The 22,691-nt window shown below is 43.8% G+C and overlaps 1 protein-coding gene across 1 annotated transcript; it reads right to left on the reverse strand.

Moving 5' to 3' along the window:
* Window positions 1–536: 536 nt before the first annotated feature.
* On the reverse strand, window positions 537–18,095 carry UBE2L3 (ubiquitin conjugating enzyme E2 L3). Its single transcript, XM_063416417.1, has 4 exons — window positions 18,026–18,095; window positions 9,651–9,746; window positions 6,197–6,383; window positions 537–3,159 (listed from the first exon to the last, which is right to left on the reverse strand). Exons 1-4 carry the CDS (start codon window positions 18,050–18,052, stop codon window positions 3,005–3,007), a joined length of 465 nt encoding a protein of 154 aa, XP_063272487.1. The 5' UTR covers window positions 18,053–18,095; the 3' UTR covers window positions 537–3,004.
* Window positions 18,096–22,691: the final 4,596 nt, after the last annotated feature.

The following is a 22,691-nucleotide window of genomic DNA, read 5'->3' on the forward strand; positions in this document are numbered from 1 at the left end:
GCACAGACGGGCCCGGCGCGCTCGCCCCCCTGCGCCCGCCGGGCCGCACTGCAGCCGCTGCGGGCCGCGGGGCTCCATCGGGCAGGGAACGTCACCGGCTCCCAGGGGTACTTTTAAACCTCATTATAAACATTCAAACTGCTCCATGTTCTTAGCGCTGCACTGGCTGTGATCGCACCCAGCAGGACGTTACACACCTGTGGAATTTTGGATGCATTTCCTGGCAGATGAGCGCTGATGACCTCAGGGCAGCCTTTACCCGAGCGCTGTACTGAAAAAAATTGATTTTGTAAATTCCTTTTTTTTAAATGAAGATCATTAACCCCCAAATTTGCATTTAATCAGAGAAATGAATAATGAACTACTAAAAGACTACTCAACAGGGAGCCTTTCAATTGCATAAAATAGAGGGAGATAAGGAAATTTCTCAGTAATTCTGTGAAAGCTTTAAAGACAACCCAAGTTCAAATTAAAACACTACTACAATCCCAGTTAAATCCCAGACGTCTGTGAAAATAAAACCATGCCACAAAGCCTTTGAGAGCAATTTTTATTAGGGTAGCAGAATGGACTTGCAGAAAGCCTATACCAGTACTCCTGGGTGTAGTTTCACCAGTGCGCTGCTTTCATTGTGGATGTTCAACTGCACGTTTAGAATTCAGCATGGCTTAGGGAACCAGAGAGAACAAGAGCTTGATTTCCTGAGTTATCATAGGACTTTGCACTTGGATTTCTCCTCCTCAGCCTTCAGCCACACAGGTGCCGGATCCCTTTGTTCAGAGGGTGCCCCAGACACGCCAGCATTTTGTTTACAGGTCTCAGTTAGCAATGGGACTACGAAGAACACACCAAGAGAGCTGATAGCGGGATCTGTCTGTGAGCTCTGCAGCCGGCTGGGAGCGGCCGCCCGGCCCGAGGTCCTTCCGTCCCTTCCGCGGCATCCGAGCGCAGCCGGGCAGACAGACGCAGTCTTTGACCTGAGAGGCTTTACAACCACAGAGTAACTATTGAGTAGCAAGGAGGGCAGCAGACTAGTGCTACAGTTTCGTTTCAAATAAAATTTAGAGAATGGTAGGTTTCCATGCCAACAGACATGATCAAAGGTACAGTGACTCAGGTGATGCAGAAGTTACACACTTCGGTTTGACAGATAATTTGGCATTATTTTATTATGGATCTGAGTGAGCGTGAACGAAACAAAATCAGTACCAACTTTCTGCAAATGAAGACACAAAGATGTGAAATTTGGTAATAGTGCTCTCACAAGCCTGAAAACACTTAGGAAATGCAAGTTTCCGTAAATAAGGTGAATGTGGTTTAACTTTATTTACCTGCCAAAGAATCTGTCTAAGAACACTTAAACATAAAATTTCTTAGCTCCCTAACTTATAAAAAAATTTACTTTCAACAGAGGTGAGGTACTGGGCTGTCATTGTTTACACTAAATTGGAAATGAAAGCCAGAGGAGAGGGACGAATGAGGACATAGCAAATACACAAGACATTAAAACCAAGAGAGATCTACTGCTTGACACACTAGTTCTGAAAGGTTGCAAAGGCAGAGGCTGTATTAAAACTGAATTTAGGAGTAGCGGCAACCACCTAGGTGTCAGGGTTTTTTAACTCAGCTTCCCGCACATAGAACTGATATGTGCTCGCAGATAGCAATGGATTTCTGGAAATCATCCATTGGCTCAGCAGCAGAGCCCAGCTGCAGAGGGGGAGCCAGCAGGTTGACTGTGTGGCAGTTTGACTGTGGAGCCAGAATCGCGCTCTGGGCTGGGGAGGAAAGGCAGCAGAAGCAGCAGAGGCACGGCAGAGGATGCTCAGCTCTGAACAGAAAGGGCTCCTTTCCTTCAGCAGGAGAGCCCCGGGGCGGCCCAGAGCGGCTGTGCCCGACACAGCTCCAGTGCCACTGAGCACTCGCCAATCCCTGCCCTGTGCTGAACAGCAGCCAAGCACCCTCTGCCTGTGCCCCTCACTGCCCAGGCCTGGCCTCGCCGGCTCAAGGGCCAGCCCACAAACACTGATGCTCCTGATGCATCCTGAGGGGAAACCTGCAGAGGGGACAGCAGTGCTGTCAGATTTAGTTACTGAGTTCAGAATTAACGTTTCCAAAATAGTGATTTGAAACTCAGAAGACAGTTTGTCACTTTAGTACTCTTGGTCCCCAGTTTCTGGAACTCTCCTGGATTGGATGCAATGTTGTTCTGTGCACATTTCCTGCTACTCTGCATATGTTTAAAGACAGAAGCAAAGGGAGTTTGCAATCACATTCCATTACTTGTTTGCTATGGATTTTTTTTCCCAAAATTTTCCAAGAGCAGAACGTAAGCCATATTCTAATTCAATGACGCACACAAGAACTTGGGTTTCCCCGTTTAATAGACATTGGCCAGATTTACATCAGACCCAGACATTATTTCTGATTGGTTTTGTGGGGTTGGATTTTGTTTATTATGTTACAAACTGAAGTTCAGGGGAACTTGCAACAAGTCCCACAAAGCACAGTGCAACATTTAGAAAGAAAAGTAAAAGAAACTGCCACTCACTCAATCATTTTCTGCTGGAACTGGGATATTTTTCCTAAGACATCACTTTGAGGTGGGGGTTAAAATTCAATGAAAGAACTCAAGATAGTGGGAACTGCAAGGAAAAATAAGAAATGACAGCCACAACCTTTTCAATTTAAGGGCAGAATATAAGTCTAAGATATTTTTGATAAATTCTGACAAGAAAAAGAAAACAGCATACTTTAAAGTATATTGAAGCAGTGATTTTTAAACAAAGAAAGCAGAACTAGAACATCTTAAATTTTAATCCTTTCTTTACAGGTTACCTAGCCCACTTTTGATTAAGAAAACTGTAGAAAGTTAGTAACAGCCACAAGTTCACACCGAAAGGTGGCACTTGTCAATTTTCCATAGAGTCCTGCTTTACGGGGTGTCTCAAATGCACTGCTCCGATCTTCTATCATAGGTTGCTGACAGCACTTGTGTCAGATTTTAGTCCACTGGTCGCTTTTCACCATATTTCTTTGTAAACTCTTCAGCGTTCTTACAGAATTTTTTACGGTCCTTAGAGTATTCTTCAGCTAGGTCAGCCCGGAGGGGGTGCTCGGGCTGTGGATCATTCACCAGTGCTATGAGGGACTGGATTACTGTCAAGAGAAGTATAAATACCGTCAGAGACTTAGATGGTTAATTTTGCAAAATCAAAATGTAAGCAGAATTCCCCTGTAAGAAAAGAGCTTTAACTGCATTTAAATACATCCCCATAAATCTCAGCCCTTTTCAAGCGCAGGGCGTGAGTAAGCTGCAGTGATATGCCAAGATTTAGTTCAATGACCATGAATGAACACCAGAAAATCGTATTTGTAAACAAAATCAACATGAATAGAGACCAAAGTGCACTACAAATTATTTCCCACGTAATTGGCATCCCATCTCAAATCCTCTCCTATGGCCGAGAACGAATCCAAGTTCTCAGCCAGGTTCACTGAGGGATTGGGTAAAGATGGAATTTGCACCATGAAGGATTTCCCAACACCTGTCACAGTGACACAGCTGTGACTGAGCCTCTTCTGGAAACTCTTTTTTCCAGTTTTATTTCCCTGTCATTCTCACTTCTCCTATGAACAGCAGGCAAGTTTTCCCCTTACTCTCAACTGCCCAGGGCAGCCCCCAGTAGAGACGTACTGGGCAAACAACGGGGTGAGGGTGGCAGGATGCTCACAGCAATGTCACCAATGGCCCTGTCACCTTCTGAAGAGAAGTCACTCTTCAGGAAATGGAAATGCTCCTGACATTCACACAGCAACCCTCACACCCCACAGAGCCATTTACTGCTACATTTTCCTCACACACATCCTCAGAGCCATTGGCAGCTCTCAAGGGTCAGGGTTCACTGCCCAAAGGTGTCAGTGTTCCTGGGCAGGAGTGCAAGCTCATACAGGGATGGTCACTCCTGCAGATGCTGCAACACCAGAGTGGCTTCATTTGGGGCACTGATCTCAGTCTTTTCCACCCATGAACAAATCTCAAAACAAATACTCAAAGCCACACTCAAATCTGATGTTTGTCTCTAAACTGCTAAACGCGAACATCTCTTACTACAAATCCAAGTTTAAACTGCAACAAACTATCTCAGCACCGCAGAATTGATACCAGCTTCCTTCACAGAAACTCACAGTCCTGGCCTTACAACAACTGCCACCACATGGCTGAAACCAATGAGTGCCAATCCCCTCTCCCAGAGCAAAGCATGCAAAAAACACTGCAGGGAAAAGGTCTGTTCAATAACCTTAACAACAGTAACAAGCCTGGCAGACCAGGAGCTGCCTCAATACCCACAGCACTTGAAAACTATCCTGCCATAACAGTTGTTTTTATATTCAGCATAAATTAACAGACAGTGCAGCAGTAAGATGCACATTTGGGATGCGAAAGGTACATTAATGATTTATGATTAACTTAATCTGTTCACTTTTTTGACAGTTGCATGAACAAAACCAATCACTTTGATGCTGTACTAATGATGTCACATCATTTCATTGAGAAGAGCTGAGAGTGATTTTTCAGTGCAGAAGAAATTTGAAGAAAAAGGAACAGACATTTAAGCAGGGTTTTAGTAACACTGTCACAGGTTTATACATCCATGCAGTAACAACAGATGTTGACACTAAAACAACTTCTTGAAGAAAGAGTTAAGACAAACAAAACCTCACAACACAGCAGACCTTGAGAGATTTGCAGTATTTTGACACCCAGGATTGGTTCCAAATTCTGATTTTAGCACAGTTTTTATTCACTCTCTCAGATAAAGGGAATTGCTGCTTCTCAGGGAGACACTGACCATGTTCTGCATGCACAGTGGTTTCAGTAGTTCCAGCTAATGGCAGCTTGTTTTTCAAGCTGGTAGAGACACGTGAGTCCTTTAGTTCACGAGCAGGGGCTGAGAGCACCAATGCAGCTGCTCAGGTGTGCAACAGAACAGGAACCTTCCACACCTTCTTTCCATCTCCTCTCTCCCCAGGATCTTTGTGCTGGATAATCAGGGATAAATCTACAACTAATCTAAGATCTTGGCCGTCCTGTTTCACAGGTTCTTTTTGCTGCCACCTCCGTTTTCACCAATATTCAGCTGCTTCATCTCTTCTAAAACAACTACAGGAATTTTCCTGTTTTGTCTTTGGGCAGGATCACACAACTGAAGTACTTTCTTTAGCATGCAGGGGCACACAGAAAAAAGAAATCTTAAGTACAGCATGGTTTCCTATCAGGAACACAGATCATGTGAAAATAATCTTAAAGAAGAGCCTGGGAGAGAGAAGTATTTTCTCCTATGGAAGAAGATACTTCAGTGTCACTGAAGATCCAGCACTGCCCTAAACTGCTACTCATTTGAATTAATACTCTAAAAAAATTAAGCTTTTTTTTGCAAGGATGTTTGCTTTCTGTATGTATAATAACAAAAGCTTAATACCCAACTAATCATTACCTGCCAGACAACACAAAATTCTCACTCCAACAGCTCATGCAAGCAACAACAGGAAAAAAACCTCTACTTATATTACACTTAAGTCTACCACAGAACCCTACAAAACTTTTTTCCCTACAATATTTAGATTCTTATCAAAGACACTCTACACAGCAAGCCTGACAGCAATGATCTTTTAAGAACTTCAAGTTAATCTGTATTATTTCAGATTTTGTTTAAGACTCCTGTGATATTTCAAGCCATATGTTCAAATCACTGAACCACATGGCAGATTATAAAATATAGAAAGCTTTGAGGGTTTTGACCCTTTCTTTCAAACATCCAGGAATTTACTGAACACCTTTGGATTCTAAAGTCATTGTTTAAAAAGAAACCCAGAATAACCTCCACACAAACTACCAGCAAAATTGTGAAGTATGCTGAGGACACTTCCTTAATAAACTCCTTAGTCACGAAGGGTTTGGTGGTTTCCTGGAGGTGGAAATGCCACTTCAGTGCCAGTACCTCCCATTCCAGTAACAAAATGAGATTCCACAAGGGTTGTGCTCTGTGCTCACCACGTGATTCATGACACAAACCTTACAGTGAATACACCCTCAGAGCACTGGGAAGCTGACATGTGAAACATCATTAGCTTTAAATTCAAACACTCTACAAAGTTTCTCCATACCCAGCTCTTTCTCCACACGGAGTCCTACCTTGGTCAGTTTTGGTTGCTGGCTTCCAGTTTTCAGCACTAATTACTGGCAGACAAACCTGCCCCTTTTCATCGATGTTAGGGTGATAGATCTTTGTTTTAAATGTAATCTTAGGAGGTTTGAATGGATATTCTGCTGGGAAGTTGATTTCAATTCTGAAGGCTCCTTTATCATATGGAGGATTGTCCTGCAACAAGAAGGCAGAATGTCAGGAATGTGGCACATGCTAATGGATACAAGTGAAAAGCAGCACGGTACAGACCTGCATGTTTCTGATCTCTTGGATGACCTCTTTGAAAGGCATTTTCTACCAACACTACTGCCGGGTTTATGTGGCAAGAAACATCAAAACCTATGTGAGAGGCAACACAACCTGCACACATTTGCATCCACCCTGGAAAAAGCAGGTTGTTATTGTCCTGCAGCTGCTGACATTTCTGTGGGTAAGAAAGCGTCCAGCTCCATTTACCTCCAACTCAAGGCCCTCTCTGGTAAGTAGTTTTATTCCCAGCTTTGTGTTTTCAAAAAACACAGTGAACCCTTTCCAAGACACAAACACAAGCCTGACAAGGGAAATGGGTTTCTGAAGCGTTATTTTGTGTGTCTCACAACATGGTGGCATCAACAGCAACGCAATTTGGTTTGCTAGATCTCCCTAAACGTTTCGAGAATGTTTTTGTGCTGACTCTACAAAAATCTGCTGAGCATTCATTGGTACTAAAGATAGATATTCACTGTGTTTGCTGATGAGAACATTCTGAATTTGTGTGCAGTTTTAGCACCCACTTTTATCAGATCAGTTTTGAAGGAGCAGGATGAGAGAACTGTGAAGTGAGCAAAGCAGTTCTTCATGCTGAAACAGAAAAAACAATGCCCAACAAAGAATTTCACTAAGAAAAACCTGTTAGACTATTGATACTGATGCTTCAGATACTGCACAAGACAGGCAGAACAAAAATAAACTATTGCTGCATTTAAAGCCTATGAAAATATCATTCTACACTGAAAACAGTAACTATGGAATGAAGCCTTTCCAGACACTTTGGGAACTAGAATTAAAGGATGAGAGTTTCCAGTTGGTGCAAAGTACAATCACACACATTCTTCAATAGCAACCAGACCCTTCCCTGCAATCAATTCCACTCCACAATTTACCAATACTTGGGGGTGGGGAGTGTTCTATTAAAATATCTGTCAACAGAAAACATTTAATTTTAGGCTCATCCACGTGGAGAATCTGGCCGTGTGTCTGTAAGAAATACAGCGGTTTCTGCTGGGGGAGAGGCAGCCACAGCAGCTTTAAAATCACTTTTTACCCAAGCAATCCTAAAAGCTTTGGAAGCTGAACTAGTAACTGGTGTGGTGGTGACAACTTAGGCAGCCACTGCCCTCTCCCCCCACAGCTCAATTGTTCTTTCCTCCATCACAGGCTGTGATTTGTGAGGATGTTCAGTGAGCTGACACGAGCAGTGACCTGCCTTGAAAACACCCCCTTCCTTCACTGTGCCTCTCACACGAACAAGGAGCCCGGGCTACACAGTCTTGTTTTGATGCTGAAATCAAACCAACAGTTTACCTTGGCCACCCACAGGACACTAACTCCTTCATTCTACAATTCAGAACAGGAAAAGAAGTTGACCAGGTATCTTCAATTTGCTTCTCAATTGAGTGAACACCCTTAAAAACTAACATTTGTTCTGAAGAACAAAATATGTTACAAACAAGAGCTTTTAAAGCTTTACAGCTCGCCTTTACATGATCTTTCACAGTAATTCTGTATGAACACTACATTAAAAATAATAAGCATTATCTCTCACACCTTCATTAAGCAGCTGACCAAGAAATGCCCAGTTATAGCATTTAGTTAGTCCTACTGAAGTCTGTGTCTTTAAGCCCTAAGCAAGAACATTTGCTAAAATGGAAACAGCACGTGAAGCAAAAACAAAGAGAAAATGTTTAACTTTCAACGAGCTCATGTACTCCATTTTTAAGCCATCAACTCTGGTACCAAAAATAGCTAGAAAGACAGTAACACCAAAACCTCTATAGCATAACCTCAGAATAAAAACTCATACTACTTTTTGAACACAAACAACACATTTGAAATTACTACAGGAAATGTAATTTCATAACAAAACTCTCCCTTAACTACACCAACAGTGAATTTGAGGCTATTTCCCCTGTAACAGGACATTTAACAACCCAAAAGGCAGGTCTGGAGCACAGTTCACTGCACCAACATTTAAACACTTGTGATGCTGCAAAGCTTTGCAAAACAAACCCCATGCTCATCCTCTGCTGAGCAGAAACTGTTAAAAATAGCTGCTGTACACTGCACATTCCTAATCTTAACAGGAATAAACAAGTATTTTTGTGTTTTGCTTTATCAGTCATATTTACCAAGCTTATACTGCTTCAAAGTATTATCAAAGCACTAAACTGTTACACACGAACCACAAAGTGGCTGATTAAAGCAGGTTGTTCTCAGCTCTGTCACACTGCAGTGTCAGATCCGCTTGCTTTGTTTGCAGGAGCAGTGTCAGTGACTCCAAGGAATCCCTTGCAGGCACTAAGTGAGCAGCAAACTCCACATATTCCACAGGATTTGAAGAGTAAGGCCCAGGCATTGCCTCAGCCTGAGCCGTGTGAGCTCTGGAGCAGCCTCTGACTAAGGAGGCAGAGGCGCTGCTGCGGAGATGGCTCCAAGCCTTACTCATGTAACACAGAGACTCACAGGGCTGGGGAGGCTGCTGTGAGCACCCACAGAAAACCACAAGTGCCTCCCTCACGGCCCAGCCCCGACTGCTGCACACTAAAAATAGCTCCTGGAACCACGGCAGCCATTTCCCACTGCTGTGGGCCACAGAGTGGGAAACACACCAGGTGAAAAGCCAAGTGACTTTCAATCAAGAAACCAACACATCACATTTCCCGCTTTGCCCTTAGTAACACATCCCTCTCTGTTTGACTAATAAAATGGTTATCTACTTCCATTAAACATTCCCTAAGAAGACTGTAATGCTTTTAAAAAAATTAAGTGGAATAGGTTTGTTTTGGCACCAACTAAAGCCTAAATAAAGATACTACTTTCTTTTAAAGAGTTCACTTTTCCTTGCATCAAATTTTTCCCAATAATCAGTTTTATCCTCGTAATAAATCTAGTAAATTAAAAAAACACATATTAAGGAGTAAAAGTATTTAATATTTCCTTTCTTTTCCCTATGATCATGTAGATTTTTTACTTTAGGCTCAATGCAAAAACAAACTTCACTTGCTTCCCCTTTCCAACAGCTCTCCCAGCAGCCCGGTACCACGGAGCTCCAGCCATGTGTCAGCCCAGGCTACAATAACAAATTATTTCATGGTCACCAGCAGCAATACTGAGCTGTGGATTTATGAGACACAAATGATCCTCGTTTTATTTTAAAGCTCATAAGGAGTAGTCTATACTCACAGGAACAATAAGCCCTTGCCAGGTCAATAAATTAGCTTCATCAACCTGGATATTACGGAAGTTTTTCATTCCACATTTGCGAATTTCTTCAAGCTCCTGAAAAGCAAAGCAAAGTGTTACGTGTAAGATAACAACTGTATTAAGCAAGATGCTCACATTTATTTTTCAAAATGCTTAAGGGTCAATGTAGGTCTCTAGGGGTGGCAACCCACATAAATAATAAAATCTTGTACCTGTAAAAAGTAAAATTCTTTGAGATAAAATATTAAAATCCTTATTTTCTGATATGTGAGGAAAACACAACATGTCTTGTTATTAACATCATTATGGACACAATGAAGCAGAAGTATTAAAAAAACTACATCTAAAAATGTTTTTCTATCTCAAATGTAAATCAGTGCCTTTGGTCACACACTATTGATAATACTCTGAGGTGCAGAAATAAAATGCATCTTATAGGATTTGTGTGGAGGAGAACAGTGATTTGGAAGAACGATTTCATAACAGTTTAAACCAGGGATAAAACCACTGAACAGGCCAATTATTTCAACTGCAAATGAACAAATTCCTGCATGAACAGCTTAAATTGATCCAAACCCAGAAAAATATCAATCTAAGCCAAACAAGCCTTGTTTAGAGCAGTAACTTGAAAAGATTCAGCTTCCTCTCTGTTTAGTACCTCAAAGCTCACAGTACACATCAGGATTCCTCTCTGTAAGCTGTGGCAGTCTTGAGCAAGGTTATCTCTCTGCACCAGTCAAACTATTTTTAATCAGTTAGTGAACCAGGTATCAACAAACAAGTATTTCAGCATTTTTATATTTAAAATGATGGATAAGCCCTACTGCAGGGTCTGTTTCCTGGAGTATTTCATAAGACCTAAGAAGAAACACCTCAAGGTTCCACTTTCATTTACCCCACAACAATTACAGTTCTTTGTGGCTGAACTCCGCCACGTTATCTTTAAAGAGAATTTAATCAAATACGAATTCAAAACTCATCCACAGAGAAACATAAAAGTTTCCCAGTGCTTTCAAATCTGCAGCACATGCCTGGTGGCTGCATAGGTTAGGAAAAATATTGCTTATACAGCAGCACTGGGGGGGCTCTGCCAGTGCTCAGCTCTGCACTGGGTGCAGGGCATCTTGCAAAATTAGGTTGGATATAATTATGATAAACCCAGCAATTACAAGCAAAGGCAACTACACAATGAAAAACAAAAGAGATCCGTTTTCCTGCTACAAGTGCTGTACTGTCCATGGTTTGTTTTCTAAAATAACTCTATGTTCATCTTGGACCAAACCTTTCTGCTCTTGACTGGCAGATTTAATACTTCCAGTAACCTCTTGCATAAATAAATTCAGCATCATGATAAAATTCAAACCCAAAGGGAAAACGAGAATTCCAAATGCATGTGAAACGAAGATCACAAGAGCCACATATCAGCAAATGAACATTTATATTCCTACCCTCTGCACCTCCTAAAGCAAGAGCACACTCCGAACACAGAAGTTTAACCTTGGAGGCTTGGGTACTGAATTGATCTAACACTGTCTCCATGACACTAACACTGACTTTTTAGTCTAGACCCATGGAATAATCCCCAAATTCCACTGCTGCTCGATTTATGCAATGTCACAGACAGTTAGAGTGGTTTTTTTAAGAGCTAAGAGGATTATCCTATTTCCTTAGAACAGAAAAACATAAACCCCCCCCCCCCCCAAAATAATCCCACGAAACGTATTTATAGGGATAGAGAGCAAACCAAAATATTCCAAAGAAAATAACCTTTCTGACGGCAGCTCTAAGAGGTGCTTTACCATCACTCAGTGCAGATCCCCACAGGGCCTCGAGTGCTCCTGCACAAAGCAGCAGCTCAGGGAGAGCCGGGCTGACTCTGCCCAGGGTCAGGAGAGGAGCCTGCTCTGGATGAGCTTTGCTGCTCACTCCCATCACACACAGAACTGCAAGTCCTGGCAAACAGAACTCCACAGCACGTGAAAGAATAAATTCCACTCTACTCTAGATGTAACACATCAAACACTGGGAACAAAATAAGCTAAATTAAGCAGTAAGTATTTAAGCATGAATAAATGTGCATCGTGCCTTCACTCTAAAACAAGGCAAGGAAAACGGGCTTAGACTATTTTCTATTACTACAGTAAAAACGTTCTGCACATGACAAATCTCCATTATGCCCAGTGGGACTGCAGCTCCCATGCAGCAGCTTTTGTCCCAGGTTCAGACAACAGCATTGCACTGCTGCTGGCCCAGACAACAATTGTCCACATGCAAAAAAGGAAGGACTGTGACTCTATAATTCAGGTATGTTATTAAGCTAATAAAACAAATTAGAAAAGTGTGGCTTCACACTGCTGGAAAATCAAACACCTACATTTTATAGTTAGATTCAGGTTAAAAAATTCTATGCTGAATTAAGAAATGCAAGAATCCCATACAGAGATCATTATAAAACTGTAAAACTTTGTATGCCATCAATGAAAAGTTAAAATAAATATGCAAATTGTTCCCACTTTTTCTCAAGTCCACCATATGAGAGAGGGAATTAAACAGTACAGAGGCACTAAACTAGACAGGAATTATTCAGGCCATCTTCCTCTTTAAGCTGCCACGGGAGGCCCTTGCAGGAAGCCGTTTCCAAAGCCCAAGCCGCGGTAATGACGGGAGTGTGTCGGGCTGTCCTCTGCCCCTCTCCGGGAGGAGCTGCCAGCGGTGAGGGACAGGCGGGGTGAGGCCGGCACTGCAGGGCTCGGGGACACCCAGCCCTCAGCAGGGACCGCACCTCAACTGCGGCCTCAGATTGCAATTTACACCAGAAATGAGTTTTCTTATGGCGGGAGTGTTTGTCACTCCAGATGAATCAATCCCGTGGAGTTGTTCACAAACAGCTTTTCCCCCCTGCTGTCCCCACCACGGCAGTGTCCCTGCACAGGCCGGGCTTTCAGGGGCGGTAAAGCCTCACCATTCACAGTCTGAGGGTGTGAGGGGAGGCTGTTTTGGTGTTTTAGTTCTGGCAACTGCCAAAACCCATAATAAAGCTCGAACTGCCTCAGGGCTAGGGAGACAGACACAACTGCAGTATAAAACTACTGTTCAAAAAGTGAATGAGCCACTGAATACCTTCAACAGCACAGATTAAAAGCTAACAATACATTTAACATGGGCTTGAGCAACTCTAAAGGGACAAAAACTACTTCATGGGGTAAAAGTATACAGTCCAGATATTTATGTCAAAGTAATACTTATGAGTCTAGGCAGACAGTAAATAGATTAATTCCTTTTCTTCTTCTCCACCCCTTAATTTTGTCAAGTAACATAATTAAAGGAGCACAGGAGGAGTATAACTAAAGGTTAGGTGCCTGCAGTGAGAATTTCAATCAATCTTCATTCCCCACTCCTTTATCAACCTTGCAGGTGACCTTGCTGCATTGGTTTATCCACTTGAAAAATGTCTCAGTTCATGGGGCTCTCTTGAAAGATGATGTTTGTAATTTGGAAATGTTCAGACAAAGTGTTCTACACAGCACACGAAATGGAGAAAACACTGGTTCAGAGGTGGGACGTGATCTTCAAGCACATAATGCTGAAGGTAGTATAAAAGTACATACTACTTCTCATATATAACCATTAAAGGTTTAAATTGGTCATTTTCAAAACTGTGTAATTGTTTGTGCTGTTCAAATAAAAAATTAAATGTTTGAAAGCAGGAAGAAAAGTGGCATCACCTTAAAATGTAGCAAAGTCTTTTTAAAAACCTTCAACTGTTTTGTCTGTGCATCTTTCAAGTTTTGGGATTCTCTAACAACCCAAGCCAGACAGGAAAATGCAGTGAAGGCAAATACTCGTAAGAGGGCAATCCCAGAATACAGGAATAAGTGTAAGAGCTCACACTGACTTTAGTAAGTTCTACATCAAGCCCAGAATGCTACTAAACTCACAAATAAAACCGAAAGTCTCGTCTCCCAAAATAACTCTAAATCATTATTACAATTTATATTTATCTGTTTATGAATACATTCTCTAAAAAATGCCTATAAGTCAAACAGGCTCCAAAACACTGATCAGGAACTGGCCAGTTTCACTTTCTGGGAACACCTTAAAATCTGATCCTACCACACACAAAAAAATCCATCACAAATCCAAAAACAGAAATAGAATTTACTTCCTTGAAGAATCAGCAGGAAGTTTCCTCTGCAACATTACAATCCTGTACACTCACATCTTATTGACTGAGAAATTCTACTTTTTGGCTAAGTATCTTCATTTGATTAAAAATCCTTTTGTCAGTTCTCAGTTTCAAAAAGGGAAAATGCATCGATATTCTCACATCTGCCTAAGGACAATCATAAGCTGCTCAAAACTATATTTCCCTTGTTACTAAGAACTGAAGTTTGGATCAAGTTAGAATTACATTTTAAGTATCAGAGTTGTTTAAAACCCCTTTATTTGAGAGCACTACAGTGTTTACAAGACCACAGCATCCCGGAGATTGCAACCTACCTGGGTGTGGTCCAGTGTTTGTATTTTATCACGGAGTTCAACAGTTGCATAAATGTTTGACTATGCTACTATGGAAGCAGAGTAAAAACAATAAAATTAGAATAATTGTCTACATATCCTTTCTATCGCTAAAGGTGCTTTTGAACACCTAAAACCAGGCAACCTAGGCATGGATCTTACAGACACCTGAGCTCTGTCCCAGGCCGTCACCACGGAAGGGCCAGCACAGCCCTCTCCAGCACCCAGGCACTCAGTGGGAGGTGCAGCTCAGCACCACACGGCGAGTGTCCCCTCACACTGCGAGCGTCCCCTCACACTGCGAGCGTCCCCTCACACTGCGAGCGTCCCCTCACACTGCGAGCGTCCCCTCACAGGAACAGCCTTCCCTGTGCCCCTCCCACACCTGGCTGCAGATCCAGCACGGAGAACCTCCGCTGCAGGTGGCAGCTGTGCAGAGCCTTTCCTTGAAGCCTCTGGCAGGTCTCCAGGAGATCCGTGTTCCCCATCACACACCTGCAGACAATTTCCTTGCTATGAGAAAGGGCCAGGAAGCCCAGTACCCCCTTCAAAGAAAAGGCTCAGATCCTCTCCTAAATATAATCAATCCATATTTGCCTGTTTTAACCCTGAAAGTCTGTCCACAACATCACATCTTTGACAAAGATTGCTTCATCTTCACTGTTCACATGTCACAAGAAGCCAGGGTTCAACAACTGGAGCTCTTTGAAAAGATGTAATGGTGGCTCACAGATCCAACCTCCACCTCAGATGTCACTGGAATATGAGTCATTAGGCATGTCAGGCATGTTTATTTCACGCTTTTTGCTAAGCTAGGTGTGCTCCTGGAAGGACACACCTCCACGGCGCTGCTGTGAATCAGGGGAGGAGACTTCAGTTAGGTGGCACTATTTGATGGGATAAAGCTCAGCAAAAAGAGGCCATAAAAAAGGTCTTTGGCCTAGGGAAGGTGATTTGCTCAAACACACCCTCAGATAACAAACCAATCTTGTTGTCTTTATAACTTGAATTCATGTTTAAAATTGAATGGTACAACAGCAAAATTTGTAGTGTTTGTTCCACACAGAGGTTTGTGAACTCAAGATGGAAATGGCTTCCCCAGGAGGAAAAGGGCATCCATTCCCAGCTGGACACCGGACACGACTCCCAGTTTTCCACAGCAGACAGTGAGTTATTATGGATGTACTGCATCCAGCCTCTTTGAGCCATGGTGATTAATATGAATAACTATGATGCATGACTTGAGTCCAGAAAAAATGCAGCACTTCAAAACGTTGGCAAGACCTTAAGGAAACCGGAATTGCTTAATTTTATATAACTATAAAAGGTTTAAGATTTAGTCTCATTTATCAAAGACAAGCTTGATTATTTTGCTCAAAGAAAGGAGTTAATGCTTATTCTAAATTATTTCAAAGGTAATTGACTGACACAGTGAAAACCCTATTTCCTTTAGCTATAATCACTCATCATCCCAAGACCCTGCCAAAGACACCCCAAAGACTCCTCCCAATTGCGAAACTTCACCAGTGGAAGACTTTAAATCAAAGCAGACCTGTGGCTGTGGGGCTGTAACAGGGCTATTAGGTTGATACACATGTGAGCCCGGACCTCCACATCATGCTGCAGCAATCCCGATGACATCATCCCTACTCTGAAGAGAGCTCCACTTTGTTCCTGTCGAGATGAATGGCAAAAGCAGAGCCTCTGGGGCTGCCCCGGCTCCCAGAGCAGGCGGGGAACTGCTGATTTAACAGCCCCTGCAAGTGTGGGACACAGCATCCCACAGCTCCTCAGCGGCATAAAACCCACACAGCATCAACAACCCACAGACGTGAGGCAACAAAAACAAAAGTGAAAATATAATGGGTGAGTTATCGATGTCTCCTTCATTCCCACACCACTCCCTGCAAGAAACAACTGCCACACCAATTTTCTAGAAAATAAGGTCACATTATCAGAACTCCTTTTTAGTGTGTTTTAGTCTGAAGTACTAACTAATCTTTTGGAAGTATAGTGAAAATGAGGAGGGGGCTGAAAAGCAAGAGGCACTGAAAATATTAAGAACAAATTTTTTTGCCTTTCAGATTTTTATTTCCTATTTTAAATTAACAACAACAACAACAAAGATTGAAAATATATATTATTACTACCAGAACAGTAGTGATGTGCTTCTGAACAACTCATGTATTTTTTCAGAACAGGCAGAAAACCTGCCTTACAAAAATAGTAAACAACTAATTAATTTTATGTCTGAAACTAAGAGAAACCTTATTTGAGTATAAAGCAACAGCCATAGTGATTATGATACTAAAACCCTGAGAAAATATAGAGCTATCAAAAACGAAATAAAAAATGAATTCCATCTCACCAGGATCCTTAAGGACAATTAAATGTTTATGCCTACTGATTTTTAATATATATGAATGACACTGCACACAATCTATCTACTATTTAATTTTTAAAGGCTCCAACAAAACAAATCTTACAGAAGCACTGCTGAGCTATTGGTTTCTTCCAAAATACTCAAGTTATAATGGTTATTTATATATCTGCACCATAAGGAAATGCAACTTCAGGACATGCCAGGAACATGTCCTGGTGAAATCCCAGCCCTACTGGGGGTCCACATCCTTGAAGGCAGCTGTAAAACTGGTATTAAACGATTAAAGTGAACAGAATCACCCCAAGTATCTGTCAAATGCAGCGCAGGGTTGCTCTGCACCCCACAGGGGCAGGATTTTTAATAAGGCTGAAACATTGCTCAACAGTTACGGGGTCTTTCCCCTCCAGTTCCCAGGACTGGCCTGTGAAGTTCATTGATTTCCCCACAGGCACTCTGCATGCAAATCTGGGTTCTGCCCCAACATTTTACAGATGAACAAATTTTATGCCACTACGTACGTGTGTCCTAGGCAAACCCCACTGCTTACAGTTTGTGATGTTAATTGGCAATTATATACAGCACACAAAACAAATTTGTGTGCTTTGGGGGCAATGGTTACTATTTTCCTTCTAGGAAGTACCTTTCTCCTCAAAGAAAATAACAAGAAACATAATCCCGAGTGGTATTTAACCATAAACTATACGTGCTCTTGGTTACAGCCCAACCGAGGCCCAGTTTCTATTTCCAAGTAACATCCACGGTTCAGAACAAATAAGAGTGAAGACAAAAACATCACCACGTCCGCAGCGGATGAAGAAACTTCTGAACCCAGAACCCTGTTTCTGAATGATAAACCTCTTACTCATACAAGGAAGAGGTTACTCTCCGAAACAACAAAAACGAAATTATTTCATCCCTGGGTGTCTGGGGACGGCTCCTCACCGGGGAGAGCGCGGGGGAGCGGCGAACCTCCCCCCGCAGGGCGGGAGCGAGGAGAGGGCGCTTCCCCGCCGAGCCCTCCCCCGGCAGGGCCGCCGAGCGCTCCCGCCGCCCCGGGGATGCCCCGGCCCCGGGCGGCGGCGTTTCCTTCCCCCCGTCCCTTCCTCTTTGCTTAGTCACCCTGGAGCCCCCCGAGCGAGGGGGTCGGGGCGGCCCGCGGCGCCCGCCCAGCGCCCCCGCCCAGCCTCGGGCGGCAGCCGGGCCCGCGGGGCGCTGCCGGAGCGCGGGGCGGCGGCGGCGGGGAGGCGGCGCGGCCCCTCACGGCCGCGGCCCGAGTGCCGGCTGCTCCCGCTCCGGCCGCTCGGGCGTGGGGCGCCGCCGAGGGGCGCGGAGGAGGCCGCCCCGCCGGAGCGCGGCGGGAGAGGCGGCCCCGCGCCGCCGGAGGGGGCCGGGGCGGAGGGGCAGCCGCGGGAGCCGGGGCCGCCCGCCCGGCGGCCCTGCCCGGCGCTGTTACCTTCATCAGCCTCCTGCTGGCCGCCATCTTGGCTCTGCTGCTGCGCCCCACAATGCATCGCGGCGCGGGCCGGCCGCTAAACCCTGCGCTTCCTGGGGCGGTGCGCGGGCGGGGCGGGGCGTGCGCTCGGCTCGGCTCGGCTCGGCTCGGCTCGGCTCGGCTCGGCTCGGCTCGGCTCGGCTCGGCTCGGCTCGGCTCGGCTCGGCTCGGCTCGGCTCGGCTCGGCTCGGCTCGGCTCGGCTCGGCTCGGCTCGGACCGGACCGGACCGGACCGGACCGGACCGGACCAATTCGGCCCGGCTCGCCTGTGTTCGGCTGCGCTCGGCTGTGCTCGGTTCGGCCCGGCTCGGCCCCGCCGCCCTGAGGTGTCGGTGGTGCGCTTTCAATCACCAGTCATGATTTAAAAGTGTTGCTGTGCCGTTTTCTCTTTACTGGGCATCCCCAAATTCGGTACCGTCTTCCTCGGTGTGGAAGAGACAACCACCTGTAGTTACAGGCTCTCTCAAACAAGCCCCTATCCTCTTCAAAGCCCTTCATAAGGTTTATTTCTTAGTTTCTTCAAATACTCTGATGGAGGACGGAAGGGTGATTTCTGAAGAGGCGTCTGACCACAGAACCATCCTCAGCTCTGCTGGTCTCTGATGAAACCATCCTTGGCCTTACCTCGCCTTGGGCAGCCCAGTCCAGCCTCACCCACTGCTTCCAGTGCCCTGCCACGATCTCCGAGAGAAAAGTGCTGTGGAAGAGGAGAGAATCCCCTGTCAGTATCAGTCAGGCCCGTCATTTGCCATGTGCTGTTCAGCCCCTTAGTGCAGCTCTCAGTGCAGCTGCTCCCCAGCTCTGATCCAGGGGATCCAGCATCGGTGCAGGCGTCCTCAGGTATCAGTGCAGGTATCCAGGATGCAGGGCTGGCAGATAGAAGTTACTGCATGGGCCTGGGACATAAGTTACTACACCAAATCTAAAATGCCAGCAGACATCTGTGTTCAGACTGGTACCTGACCTGCTCCCTAGAACCTTCTCCACTGACCCAGTGTACTCAGGAATTACTGCAGGCTGCTGGATGTGTGGCCTCAATTCCCCTGTCCCCACCCTAGTGTGGGTTCTTGTCCTCACTTGATCCAACCCCTGTTCTACAGAACAAGTCACCAACAAAGCTCTAAGCTCTAAAATAAACTTACATATTCATACAAACCTGAAAAAGGAAATGTTGTGGTTATTACAACAAGCTTCCAAAAACTTGTAAAAATGCAACAGAAGTTTTTAATTATGAAGCACAGGATTATAATCTTAAAATTAGTCCTTGAATAAGCTATTTGCTAATCAATATTTACATTGATGTAGTGCTTATTGCTACAAAACTCAATCAACATTTGTTAATGAAATAAGCCATACAGCACCTACAGGAATCAGCTTAATCCTCACCTACTTCATATACATATTATGAAATAGTTTGTAAATAGTTATTAAATGTATTTGATGACCATGGTAACTTTATTCTATTAGATACGTAAAGATTTTTGCATTCATTTTGCTCCAGGAAAATGGAGTCAGAGGCAGCTGCAAGAGGCAGACCCTCGTGGGGAAGCAGTGCAGAGATGCAAAGTGAGCCTGTGCTGACTGGGTGGAGAAGTTACACACACAGCCAGGACTGGGCTGTGAGAAACCAGGAGCTGCAGAGACCCTCTGAGGATTCTTGATGTACTGCTCAAGTGAGATGCTGGTGAGGAAGATTTAAAAATGCTGACATCTGATAAAAGAACTAGTTCAAATTCTGTGATTGTGAAATGCAGAAATACCTAAATCTGATACCATGGTAACTTGGAAGAAGAGTTCTTACAACTGATTATCCAGATGTCTACAAATATGAAAAACAAGCTGCTTCAGATACTATCTTGATTTCTTTATTTGCCAAAACTCTATTTATATCTTCAGCTCATCTTTATTTGACTGCACAATTTTCCAAGACTTTCCAAGATATCTTTGCATATTCTCTAAAGATTGTTTCTCCAAAATACAATTATTCTGTCCCTCATCGATACCTGCACTGAGACACAGAGCAACCAAACACCAGAGAGTACTACAAGTACCACAGGGAATTCTGAAATTACTGTCTCTAATTTTAATCCATGAATTTACAGCTTGTAAGAGAGTGTCAGAAGTAGCTGGGATAATTACAAGATAATCCACATTTCCTTTAACAAGACAAAAAACCTCCCACACTATAACTAACAACAGCCCTGCCAGCTCTTGAGAAATTGGTGTTGAGTACAACTGTCCTCACAAATTGACACTTAATGTTGAAATCATTTATTACAGCAGTGTTTGAGAAGTTTACACAGGACTGGGCACATCTCGCACACCTGCTGCCAGCACCCTGGATCCTTCCAATGCCCGAGCCAGGCTGGATCCAGAGCAGATCTGCTGGTGCCAACACTCACGGGCATCTTGTGGGTGACCAGGGACTGCAGTCCTGCTCCCAGTGCTGCTTCTCACCTGGGTGCCAGTTATTAAGTCAGGACACGCTGTTGTACAGTCCTGGAGAAGCAGCAGGAATTTCTTTTCAGACAGAATTTAATCAATTATACCTCCTACTCCTCTGTCAGCAGCAGAATCCAGGCCATTTGTTACATAGCTTGGAAGATGGTTCTGCATTTTTAAACTTGCCTTTTGGTATGGTTTCTAGGTTGTATCCATTATTTTACTTGACACTTCAGAGTGTCCAGAATGCAGGTTTTAGTGTTTATCCTGTAATATCTTCGAAAGATTGGACACTATGATTACGTCTGCCTCTGCCAAAGATAACTTCCTATCACATTTCCACTTTTTCAAGTAACTTAACGGTTCCACTTCTACAAAAGAAATTATGCAAACAGACCTTGGGAACAAGTGAGCCACAAGAGCCCAACCCTTGAAAACTTCAGAAAAAATTGCCTGGCTACTTTACTGTTATGAAATGGCCATCTGAAAGAGAACAAAAAACCTAATGAAAACTGAAGGGAAGAGGAAAGAATAAGAATAACGTGGTTGCTGTAGGAAACCTTGGTACCCTCACATTGTGCTTACAAGAGGGAGACATCACTGCACCACCAGGACAACACAACAGAACCAGGGAAGGTAAAGAGAAGGGCAGAGGTGCTGATCAAGAGAGTGCAACAGTGATGTAGTGAGAGAGATTAAAGTGGCTGAGGCTCTTCCACCTGCAGGGGAGGAGGCTGAGAAAATATGATCAAGGCTTAAGAAACCATAAAGGCAGGGCTGAGATGAACACGAAGCTGTTATTTGTCAGACTGGAAGGAAGGTGCACACACAGAGACTGATCAGGCATTACAAACTGCCCAAAGACAGGGCCTTTTTCCACAGCAGGTGATGAATGTTTGGAACTCCCTACCACAGGCTGCAGTAAAGGCAACAGGCAGCAGGTTCAAAAAGAAATTAGTCCAGCTGGGTAACAGGTCTATACATGGATTAAAAAAGAGAATAGGCATGGAATAACCATCTAACATCTCCAATTGGTGCCTGGTCATAATTGTGGATACTTGGAGGTGTGAGGTGTCAGACTGCTGGCTATGGTGGTCCCTAAATAAACCACCCTCCCCTGCCATGGACAGAAAGAGAGGGTTTGGGTAGGTGGACCTCTCTCCTGGTCCAACTGGACCCTTCACACATTCAGGATTCCTTGGATATGATGGTTTCCAGAATATAGACAGAATTCAGATTTCAAATGGGTTCCAATAGCTTGAAAATACATCAAAGGGACCTGCAATCCACAATGGTAAAATTAATCTCTAGGAGCAAGGTAAAAGGTAAAATGATAAGTTTAAAAAATAATTAATGCCTTAATAATCACATGCCTCTCCACTGGAATTGTTAAATCTAAAATGGTAAAAAAAAAAATAAAAGGAGAACAAAAGGAGAAGACATAGTTTATTATTCTGTTGACAATCCTCCATCCTTTATTCCTGGCCAACAATTTAAAGTTTTTGTGTAGGTTTTCCTGTCTCTTCACTCTCTTAGATCTCTAATGACAAGCATTTAAAAGCAATTAATTATGTATGATGATTGTCATCTGACATTTGTTCTGTCTAGTAAGTATCCATTATAGAATTATAAACTCATTGTCTTCCTCCTGCATTTTGTGTTTCATGAATGTTATTAAAGTGATTCTGTCCTATACAGACGCCTTTCCCCTTGAAAGCAATATTTCTTAATAAAATACTAAACACGTTAAGTCCCCTTTGATGCTGGAAGCTGGTCTGGAGAGGGAGAGAGGAATGTACAAATATTACAACAATAATACCACGAACTTTATGCTCCTTTCTATTCATGCTTCATCAGCTTCTATCAGCCTGAATCAGAGACAAGGTCTCATGGTGCTATAGAAACCCTGAATATCAAAGTGAAAAAGACCATGTCTCTTTGAAAAAAACCCTCAGCAGCTGTGATAGTTGGGGACAATCATTCCCAGAGAGACCTAAAGGGCCTGGAGGAACTATGGAGTGTTCTTCAAAATAAGAACTGCCTTGGAGGCTTGGAATCTCTCTGGAAGTGTGGCAGGAGGCAAAGCAGCACAAGGACACGGAACTGCTTCTACTGCCCAGCAGCTGGAAGAAAGGCAGTGACACAAGACCACTTTCAGGGCAACTGGGTCTTGGCTTCTTTCAGA

Source organism: Prinia subflava, chromosome 19 (assembly GCF_021018805.1).
Source record: "Prinia subflava isolate CZ2003 ecotype Zambia chromosome 19, Cam_Psub_1.2, whole genome shotgun sequence".
Lineage (NCBI taxonomy): Eukaryota > Metazoa > Chordata > Aves > Passeriformes > Cisticolidae > Prinia > Prinia subflava.